The sequence below is a fragment of the Cygnus olor genome, unplaced genomic scaffold (assembly GCF_009769625.2).
Source record: "Cygnus olor isolate bCygOlo1 unplaced genomic scaffold, bCygOlo1.pri.v2 scaffold_136_ctg1, whole genome shotgun sequence".
Classification (NCBI taxonomy): Eukaryota; Metazoa; Chordata; class Aves; order Anseriformes; family Anatidae; genus Cygnus; species Cygnus olor.
In genome coordinates, this window is record NW_024429103.1 from 46342 (window position 1) to 57344 (window position 11003).

Here is an 11003-nt window from a genome sequence, read left to right on the forward strand (position 1 = left end):
GGAGTGTCCCTGTCTCCCAGGCCACTCCTGGGGGTGTCCCCATGTCCCCCAGGACACCCTCAGAAGTGTCCCTGTGTCCCCCAGGCCCCTCAGGGAGGTGCCCCCATACCCCAGGCCACCCCCGGGGGTGTCCCCATGTCCCCCAGGCCACTCGGGGGGTGTCCCCATGTCCTCCAGGCCACTTGGGGGGTGTCCCCATGTCCCCCAGGCCACTCAGGGGGTGTCCCTGTCCCCCTCAGGCACTCCCAGGGGTGTCCCTGTGTCCCCCAGGCCACTCCCAGGGGTGTCCCCACGTCCCCCAGGCCACTCGGGGGATGTCACTGTCCCCCAGGCCACCCCCGTGGGTGTCCCCGTGTCCCTCCGCCCCCCCCCCCGGGGGTGTCCCCACGTCCCCCGGGACACCCCGCGCCCGGTACCTGCAGCTCCTTGATCCAGGAGCAGTGCCAGTAGGACAGCCCGACCCACTTGACGAAGAACTCGCGCTCGGAGCGGCCCTGCAGCACCTTGGGGGGGCCCTCGGGGGGCCCCTCGGGGGGGGGCACGGCCACGGGGGGGGGCGGCTCCCCCCACCGCCAGTACAGGATCTTCTGCACCCGCCCCTTCAGCACGGGGCACTGCGGGGACAGCGGCGTTGGGGCGCAGGGGACGTCACCCCCCGTCCCCACTGCGTCCCCATCCTGGCCCCAGCCCCGTCCCTGTCCCCACCAGGTCTCCGTCCCCATACTGTCCCGGTCCCTGTCCCCATCCTGTCCCCAGCAGGTCCCTGGCCCTGTCCCCAACCCCAAACCATCGCCGTGTCTGTCCCCAGCACGTCCCCCGCCTGTCCCCATCGGGTCCCTGTCCCCAGCCCCATCCTGTCCTGTCCCCACCCTGTCACTGTCCCCGTCCTGTCCCTGTCCCCATCCGCTCCCTGTCCCTGTCACCAGGCCTCTTGTCCCCATCCTGTCCCCATCCATGTCCCTGTCCCCATCCACTCCCGGTCACCGTCCCTGTCCTTGTCCCTGTCCCAACTCTGTCTCCAACAGGTTCCTGTCCCCATCACCATTCTGTCCCTGTCCCCACCCCCCTCCCCGTCCCTGTCCCCATCTCCATCTGCCCCCCGTTCCTGTCCCCATCCTTGTCCCTGTCTTCATCCTGTCCCATCCCCGTCCCTGTCCTGTCCCCATCCCATCCCTGTCCCCACCCTCGTGTCCCCGTCCTCATCCTGTCCTGTCCCCATCCTGTCCCCAGCTCCATCTGCCCCTTATCACTGTCCCCATCCCATCCCCGTCCCTGTCCCCGTCCCCATCCTGTCCCACCCATGTCCCCATCCCCATCCTTATCCCATCCCCATCCAATCCCCATCCCTGTCCCCGTCCTCATCCTTGTCCTGTCCCCAACCCCATCCCCCCCGTCCCTGTCCCCACCCTTGTCCCATCCCTGCCCCCATCCCCGTCCTGTCCTTGTCCCATCCCCTCCCTGTCCCTGTCCCCATCCTTGCCCCATCCACGTCCCTGGTCCCATCGCATCCCCATCCCCACCCCCGTCCCCGTCCCCACCCTCTTCCCGTCCCCGTCCCCGTGTCCCCCCCCCCGTACCGTGCAGCGGGGGCAGAGCCACTCGCCGTTGGGGACCTCGGGCAGGGGGGGGTTGAGGCAGTGGATGTGGTAGGAGGAGATGCAGGCGTCGCAGCACAGCAGCTCGCCGCCGTCCTTGCAGACGCGGCAGTACTCCATGTGGTCGTCCTCCTCCTCCTTCTCGCCTTCCTCCTCCAGCTCCTCCTCGTACTCCTCCTCCTCCTCCTTCGCCTCCCACTGCACCCCCTCCTTCTCCTGGGGGGCACCGAGGGGGGCGTCAGGGAAACCCCCCCCCCCTCCCAGCCCCCAGACCGCTCCCGGAGACCCCGAGCCCGCTGGGGACGTCCTGAGGGGCACCCGACCTCCAGGGGACCCCCCCGGCCCCTCTGAGCTCCCCCAGGGACCCCCGGTGACCCCCCCAGGGACCCCCGGTGACCCCCCCAAGGGACCTCCCCGCCCCAAGGACCCCTGAGCCCCCCCAGGGTCTCTCAGTCCCCATAGGATGATGCAGAGCCCCCCCCCCAAGGGATCCTCAAACTTCCCATGGGACCCCCCCCACATACCCCCAAACACCCCCAGGGATCACCTGGACACCCCCAGGGACCCCCAGAGACCCCCAACACCCCCAACCCAATGCAGAGACCCCCCAGGGACCCCCAAACTCCTTCAGGGCCCCCCTGGATGCCCCCAGACCACTCCCAGGCACCCCCAACCCAACACAGAGACCCCCCAGGAACCCCTAAACCACCCCCAGGCCCCCCAAACTCCCTCAGGGACCCCTAAACCACCCCCAAGCACCCCCAACCCAACACAGAGACCCCCAAGGGACCCCTAAACCACCCCCAGGGACCCTCAAACTCCCTCAGGGACCCCCTGGACACCCCCAACCCAACACAGAGACCCTCCCAGGGCCCCCCAAACTGCCTCAAAGACTCCCCCAGGGCCCCCCAAACTCCTTCAGAGACCCCCAAACTGCCTCAGGGACCCCCAAACCACCCCCAACCCAACACAGAACCCCCCTGGGGACCCCCAAACTCCCTCAGGGCCCCCCTGGATGCCCCCAGACCAACCCCAAAGCCCCCAACCCAACACAGAGAGACCCCCCCCCCAGGGATCCCTAAACCACCCCCAGGGCCCCCCAAACTCCCTCAGGGCCCCCCTGGACGCCCCCAGACCGCCCCCAACCCATCCCAGGGACCCCCCCCCCCGTGCCCCCCGTCCCCCTGCCGTGGCCGCTCACGCAGTGGGGGCAGCTCCAGCGCCCCTCGGGCGCGCGGTCGAGCTCGGGGTCGAGGCAGACGAGGTGGTAGGCGCGGGGGCAGGTGTCGCACAGGATGATCTCCCCCCCCTGCTGGCACACCTCGCAGTAGTCCTGGTGGTCCGTCTCGTAGCCGTCCCCGTCCTCCTCCGGCCCCGGGCCTGCGGGGACAGCACCGCCCGCTGCCACCGCGCGCCCTCGGGGACGGGGCTGGGGGTGGGGGGACATGGGGACAGCGGGGATGGGGGGGGGGCGGGATGGGGGCAGGGGGATGGGGACACTGGGACGGGGACACTGGGACGGGGACACTGGGATGGGGATGTGGGGACAGGAGGGATGGGGACACTGGGGACAGTGGGGGGACGGGGCAGTGGCAGCACTGGGGATGGGGAATGGGGTTGGGATGGGGACGGGGACAGGGATGGGGAGAGGATGGGGACAGGGACAGGATGGGGATGGGGACAAGGACAAGGACAGGGTGGGGACAGGATTGGGACTGGGATGGGGACAAGGACTGGGACAGGGGATGGGGACAGGGATGGGGAGAGGATGAGGACAGGAACAGGATGGGGACAGGGACATGGAAAGGACAGGGTGGGGATGGAGACAGGGACAGGGACAGGATGGGGATGGGGACAGGATGGGGACGGGGACAGGGACAGGGACATGGGTAGGGACACCATGGTCAGTGGGGCCACCACGGGCACTGGGGGACACCTGGGGACAGGAGCATCCAGGGCTAAGGTCAGATTTTGGGACACAAGGGACAGGGGGACACCAGGACGCCTCCAGGGGGACACAGGGACACCAGGGAGAGATGGGGGGGACAAGGACACAGGGACACGGGGACAGTGGGGACAGGGACGTGGGGACAATGGGGATGGGGACATCAGGACACGAGGGGCAGTGGGGATGGGGACACGGGGACAGCAGGGGGCAGGGGCAGCGGGGATGGGGACAGCGGGGATGGGGACAGCGGGGAGAGATGCTGGGGACACCTGGGGACAATCGGACGTCAGGACACGGGGACAACGGGGACACGGATGAGGGAGAGCCCCCGGCCGGCCGGATGGTGGAGAGGGGGGCCCAGGGACAGCGACACCCCCGGGGGACCCCCAGCCCCAAACCCAGGAGACGTGGGGAGGGGCGCCCCTTGCTCCGGGGTGACCCCTTGGCCTCGGGGGACAACGTGGGGACAATTTGGGGACAGCTGAGGGGGCTCTCACCGTGTGCGGGCACAGCGCCCGTCCCCGCGGGGCCGCGCTCCCTGTTGAGGACGGTGCAGGGGGCTGCAAGGAGAGACGGCGGCGGCGTCACCCGCGGTCCCGGTGTGGGGAGGGGACACGGGGGGGGGGGGGGGGGGGGGGGAGGGCAAGGTGGGGGACAAGGGGACGGGGCGGGGGGGGGGGCCGGCGGCGCTCGGGGACAAAGGCCACTCACCCTTCTTCTTCTTGCGGCCGGGGCGGCCCCGCTTGAGCTTCTTGATGCGGGCGGCGGGGTCGGAGCGCGCCGAGGCGCTGTGCACGCTGGAGCTCTCGGCGTCCGACTCCTCCTCCGCCTCCCCCGCGTCCTCGCTCTGCAACGGGACGGGGACAGGGGGACACTGGGGACACTGGGGGGCACTGGGGGGCATGGGGGGACACGGGGGGGCACGGGGCCGAGGCGGGCAGTGAGGGGGGATGGGGCTGGGGGACACCGCGGGGGGATGGCAGGGGGTGGGGGACACCTCCGGGTGACACCCGAGGGACTAGGTGCCACCATGCGGGGACACCAGAGGGTGAGGAGGGGACATGAGGACACCTCTGGGTGACACCCAAGGGTGAGGAGGGGACGTGGGGCTGGGTGCCACCACCTGGGGACACCAAGAGCATGAGGAGGGGCTCAGGGACACCTCCGGGTGACACCAGAAGGTGAGGAGGGGACGTGGGGACACCTCTGGGTGACACCCGAGGGGTTAGATTCCACCACGTGGGGACACCAGAGGGTGAAGAGGGGACGTGAGGACACCTCCGGGTGACACCAGAAGGTGAGGAGGAGACGTGGGGACACCTCTGGGTGACACCCGAGGGTGAGGAGGGGACGTGGGGCTGGGTGCCACCACCTGGGGACACCAAGAGCATGAGGAGGGGCTCAGGGACACCTCCGGGTGACACCAGAAGGTGAAGAGGGGACGTGAGGACACCTCCGGGTGACACCAGAAGCTGAGGAGGAGACGTGGGGACACCTCTGGGTGACAGCAGAGGGGCCGGGTGCCACCACCTGGGGACAGCAGGGGACAGCAGGGGACAGCAGGGCCGCGCGGCGGCCGTACCGAGCTGCTCTTCTTGCGCTTGCCGCCGATGACGCCCAGCTTGATCTTGAGCGGCGCCATCTTCTTGCCCTTCAGCTTCCGCTTCAGCTCCGGCACCCGCGGGCTCTTGCTGCGCTTCTTGTGCCCGGGCCCTGCCGGGGGACACGGCTGTCCCCGAGGGCTCGGGTCCCCAACGGGGGGGGGGACCTGGGGTCCTGGAGCCTTGTCCCCAACGGGGAGGGGGACCCAGGGTCCCGGTGTGTTGTCCCCAACTGGGAGGGGACCTTGGGGTCTCGGTATGTTGTCCCCAACGGGGCGGGGACCTGGGGTCCTGGCGCCTTGTGCCCAACACGGAGGTGACCCAGGGGTCCTGGCGCCTTGTCCCCGGCACCGAGGGGACCCTGGGGTCCTGGCGCCTTGTCCCCAGTGCGGAGGGGACCCTGGGGACCTGATAACTTGTCCCCAACGGGAAGGGGACCAACGAGTCCCAGCAGCTTGTCCCCAAGGAGGGAACCCGAGGGTCCTGACGCCTTGTTCCTAATAAGGAGGTGACCCGGGGGTCCCGGCGCCTTGTCCCCAATGGGGAGGGGACCCGGGGGTCCTGGCACTTTGTCCCCAACCAGAAGGGGACCAAAGGGTCCCAGCACCTTGTCCCCAGTGCGGAGGGGACCTAGGGTCCTGGCACCTTGTCCCCAACGGGGAGGGGATCTTGGGGTCTCGGAACACTGTACCCAACTTGGGGGGGGACCTTGGGTCCTGGCACCTTGTCCCCAAAAGGGAGGGGACCTTGGGGTCTTGGAACATTGTCCCCAGTGGGGAGGGGGACCCAGGGTCCTGGTGTGTTGTCCCCAACTGGGAGGGGACCTTGGGGTCTCGGTATGTTGTCCCCAACGGGGAGGGGACCTGGGGTCCTGGCGCCTTGTCCCCAACAGGGAGGGGACCAGGGGGTCCTGGTGCCTTGTCCCCAGTGGGGAGGGGACCTTGGGGTCCTGACCCCTTGTCCCTAATGGGGAGGGGACCTTGAGGTCTTGGAACGCTGTCCCCAACATGAAGGTGACCAACGGGTCCTGGCACCTTGTCCCCAGCACAGAGGGTCCCCAGGAGTCCCAGCACCTTGTCCCCAACAGGAAGGAGACCCTGGGGTCCCTTCACCTTGTCCCCAACAGGGAGGGGACCAACGGGTCCCAGCACCTTGTCCCCAAGAAGGAGGGAACCCAAGGGTCATGAAGCCTTGTCCCCAATAGGGAGGTGACCTGGGGGGCCTGACACCTTGTCCCCAACCAGAAGGGGACCCTGTGGTCCTGGCAACTTGTCCCCAACAGGGAGGGGACCCAGGGGTCCTGGCGCCTTGTCCCCAACGTGGAGGGTCCCCGGGGATCCCGGCACCTTGTCCCCAGCATGGAGGTGACCCAGGGGTCCCTTCACCTTGTCCCCAAAACAGAGGGGACCCTGGGGATCCTGGCATCTTTGTCCCCAACTGGGAGGTGACCCGGGGGTCCCGGCACCTTGTCCCCAACATGTAGGGGACCAATGGGTCCCAGCACCTTGTCCCCAACAGGGAAGTGACCTGGGGGTCCTAGCACCTTGTCCCCAACGCAAAGGTGACCCAAGGGTCCCTTCACCTTGTCCCCAGCGCAGAGGGTTCCCAGAGGTCCCAGCACCTTGTCCCCAACACGAAGGGTCCCCGAGGGTCCTGACACCTTGTCCCCAACAGGGAGGTGACCCTGTGGTCCTTCACCTTGTCCCCAGCACGGAGGGTCCCCAAGGGTCCCGGCACCTTGTCCCCAAAAGGGAGGGGACCCTGTGGTCCCTTCACCTTATCCCCAAATGGGAGGTGACCCTGGGGTCCTGACGCCTTGTCCCCAACATGGAGGGTCCCCAGGGGTCCCGTCACCTTGTCCCCAATGCAGAGGTGACCCAGGGGTCCTGACACCTCGTCCCCAGTGGGGAGGGTCCCCGGGGGTCCCGGCACCTTGTCCCCAACAGGGAGGGTCCCCGAGGGTCCTGGCGCCTTGTCCCCAAGAAGAAGGGAACCCAGGGGTCCCGGCACCTTGTCCCCAACACGGAGGGTCCCCGAGGGTCCCGACGCCTTGTCCCCAGCGCCGAGGGTCCCCGGGGGTGCCGCTCACCTTTCCCCTCCTTGGTCTTGGCCTTGCGCAGGGGCGGCGGCGGCGCCTCGGGGGCCACGGCGGCGACGGCGGCCGACACCTGCTCGGCCACGGCGGCGGCGGCGGCGGCGGCGGCGGCGGCCACGGCGGCGGCGGAGCCCTTGAAGGGGTTGTTGGCGCTGAACTCCCTCCACTTGGCCCCCAGGATGGTCATCATCTTGGACATGGGGATTTTGGGGTTCTTCTTGGCGATCAGGGGCCTGCGAGCGAGCGGCAGCGGGGCTGGGAACCCCACCGGGGGCTGCCCGCAGAGAACCCCGCCCCCCAAAAGAGCACCCCGGGGTGCACCCGGATGGCCCCGCAGCGCCCCGCAGGGCTCGATGGCTCCCCAAGGGGACCGCGACAGCACCCAAAGCATCCCAAACCGCCCCCAAACACCCCAAGGGGTCCTCAAGAAGTCCCACAGCACCCCAAGGTGCCCCAAAACACCCCAAGGTGCCTTCAACGGCCCCCAAAGCACCCCAAGGTGCCCCAGCAGCACCCCATGAAGCCCTCAACTGCCCCTACACCACCCCGAGGTGCCCCAAAACGCCTCAGTAACTTCAACTGCCCCCAAAGCACCCCAAAGGGCCCGTGGGAGCTCCCAAAGCACCCCAAGGGGTCATTGAGAAGTCCCAAAGCACCCCAAGGTGCCCCAGAGCCCCTCGAGGTGCCTTCAACAGCCCTCAAAGCACCCCAAGGTGCCCCAGCAGCACCCCGAGGTGCCCCAAAGCACCCCAAGGTACTTTCAACGGCCCCCAAAGAACCCCAAGGTGCCCCCCAGCACCCCAAGGTGGCCCAGCAGCACCCCGAGGTGCCTTCAACTGCCCCCCGGAGAACCCCAAGGTGCCCCAAAACACCCTGAGGAGCCTTCAACAGCCCCTAAAACCCCCTGAGGTCCCCCTGCAGCACCCCGAGGTGCCCCAAAACCCCCCGAGGAGCCCTCCCCTGCCCCCCCCAGCACCCCGAGGCGCCCCCCCAAGCACCCACCTCATGAACTGGCTGAAGGCCTTGTAGTTGGTGAGCGTGTGGTAGTCCTCCTCGGTGAAGATGTGGTCCACGTCCTCCAGCCCCCAGGCGCCCAGCAGCTGCGCCGACGACTTCTGCTCCACCGGCTGCGCCCGGCGGGGACGGGACGGGGACGCGGATGGGGACAGGGACGGGGAAGGGGACAGAGACGGGGACAGGGACGGGAACGGGGACAGGGGGTGGCACAAACAGCAGCGAGAGCGAGAGAAGGGGAGCGAGTCAGAAACGGGCACGGGGACAAGGACAGGGGGTGGGGACAGGAAGGGCAGGGGCACCGGGACCCCATGGGGTGTAATGAGGGTGGGGGGGACCCCGTGGGGTCTGAAAGGGGCAGCGGGACCCCAACGGGATCCAAATGGGTGGGGGGACCCCGTGGGGTCTGAAAGGGGCACCGGGAACCCCATGGGATGCACCGTGGGTGCAGGGACCCCAAAGGCCCCGAAATGGGCACCAGGACCCCAATAGGATCCAAATGGGTGCGGGGACCCTACAGGCCCCGAAACAGGCACCAAGGCCCCAAGGGGCCCCAAAATGGTCATGGGGACCCCAATGGGATCCAAATGGGTGGGGGGAAAACCACGGGCCACAAAATGGTCACCGGGACCCCAATGGGATCCACCATGGGTGCAGGGACCCCGTGGGCACCAGGACCCCAATGGGCCCCAAAAGAGTCATTGGGAACCCAACGGGATCCAAATGGGTGGGGGGAAACCCATGGGCCCCGAAATGGTCATCAGGACCCCAACAGGATCCAAACGGGTGTGGGGACCCTATAGGCTCCGAAACAGGCACCAGGACCCCAAGGGGCACCAAAATGGTCATGGGGACCCCAGTGGGATCCAAATGGGTGGGGGAAACCCATGGGCCCCGAAATGGTCATCAGGACCCCAACAGGATCCAAATGGTTGGGGGGAAACCCATGGCTCAACGGGACCCCAACAGGATCCACCATGGGTGCAGGGACCCCATGGGCCCCGAAACGGTCACTGGGACCCCAACGGGATCCAAAGGGGTTGGGGGGGACCCACTGGGTCCCAAAATGGGCACCAGGACCCCCATGGGCCCCAAAACAGTCACCGGGACCCCAACGGGATCCAAAGAGGTGGGGGGGGACCCAACGGGTCCCAAAATGGGCACCAGGACCCCAACAGGATCCAAATGGGTTGGGAGGACCCCATGGGTCCCAAAATGGGCACTGGGATCCCAATGGGATCCAAAGGGGTTGGGGGGGACCCACTGGGTCCCAAAATGGGCACCAGGACCCCCAAGGGCCCCAAAATGGTCATGGGGACCCCAATGGGATCCAAACGGTTGGGGGGAAAGCCATGGCCCAGCGGGATCCACAGTGGGTGCAGGGACCCCATAGGCTCCCAAAATGGTCATTGGGACCCCAACGGGATCCAAAGGGGTTGGGGGGGACCCCAGGGCCCCCAGCGCGCCCCCCCCCGGCCGTACCTTCACCTTCTGCCCCCCCTCCTCGTCCATCTTTTTCCGCCGCTTCGTCTTCTTCTCCTTCTTCTCGCGGTGCTTCCGCCGCTTCTTCTTGGCCACGCCGCCGTAGTCGCTGCCGCCGCTCTCCGACTTCTCCCGGTACTCGTCGCGCTCCGACTCGAACTCATCCTCGCTCACCTGCGCCCCGAGACCCCCCCCCCCGAGAGCCGGTCACGCCCGGACCCCCCCCAAATCCCAGGACCCCCCCAAAAAATGCTGGGACCCCCCCCCAAAAGTCTGGGCCTCACCAATTTTTTCCGTTTCCGCGGCTTCCCGGGTTTGTTCTCCTTCTGCTTGCGGGGGCCCCGCTTCTTCTTCTTCACCCCCAGGGCCCCCTCGAGGCCCCGCAGCAGCTCCTCGTCTCCATCTGCGGGGACACGGCCGCCTGAGGGGCGGGGACGGCACCCAAAGGTGCCCCCGCAGCACCCCGAGGGGCCCCGCAGCACCCCGAGGGGCTTTCAGTTGACCCCACAGCACCCCGAGGGGCCCCAAAGCACCCCATGGGGACCTGAAGCACCTCAAGGGGTCCTTGGGAAGTCCCACAGCACCCCAAGGGGCCTTCAATTGCCCCCACAGCACCCCGAGGTGCCCCCAAAGCACCCCATGGGGCCCTGAAGCATCCTGAGGTGCCCCAAATCACCCCGAGGGGTCCTTGGGAAGTCCCAAAGCACCCCAAGGGGCCTCGCAGCACCCCAAGGGGCTTTCAATTGCCCCCACAGCACCCCGAGGGGCCCCCAAAGCATCCCATGGGGCCCTGAAGCACCCCAAGAGGCCCCAAAGCACCCCAAGGGGTCCCTGGGAAGTCCCGCAGCACCCCAAGGGGCCTTCAACAGCCACCACAGCACCCAAAGGTGCCCACAAAGCACCCCAAAGTGCCTTCAGTTGACCCCACGGCACCCTAAGGTGCCCCGGAGCACCCCGAGGTGCCCACAGCTGTCCCCAAAGCACCACGAGGGGCCCTCAAGAAGTCCCACAGCACCCCAAGGTGCCCCATAGCACCCCACAGGACCCCAAAGCACCCCGAGGTGCCTTTAATTGCCCCCATTACACCCCAAAAAACCCCACGGACGGGGACGCGCTGGCACCCACCGCCAGGAACGAGCTTCAGGGCTTTTTTTCCCCCACTTCGTCCCTTTTTTGGGTGAAAAATGGGCCGTACACCCATGCAGGATGGCTCGGCTGCGCCCTTTTTCCTTTTTATGCCGGTTCTTAACCCAAAACCAACGACCTCA

At 67.9% G+C, this 11003-nt stretch overlaps 1 protein-coding gene across 1 annotated transcript in view; it reads right to left on the reverse strand.

Annotated features, from left to right (window-relative positions):
* Nucleotides 1-10226, reverse strand: part of CHD3 (chromodomain helicase DNA binding protein 3) — a gene marked incomplete at its 5' end in the record, with an annotated part of 41807 nt that extends 31581 nt beyond the window's left edge. Inside the window, 9 exons of the mRNA XM_040543616.1 lie at nt 417-614; nt 1578-1811; nt 2797-2975; nt 4255-4390; nt 5126-5256; nt 7234-7472; nt 8242-8366; nt 9736-9909; nt 10020-10226. Of these exons, the coding sequence (XP_040399550.1) occupies nt 417-614; nt 1578-1811; nt 2797-2975; nt 4255-4390; nt 5126-5256; nt 7234-7472; nt 8242-8366; nt 9736-9909; nt 10020-10226 (1623 nt within the window). The remainder of the gene's footprint in view (nt 1-416; nt 615-1577; nt 1812-2796; nt 2976-4254; nt 4391-5125; nt 5257-7233; nt 7473-8241; nt 8367-9735; nt 9910-10019) is intronic.
* Nucleotides 10227-11003: the final 777 nt, after the last annotated feature.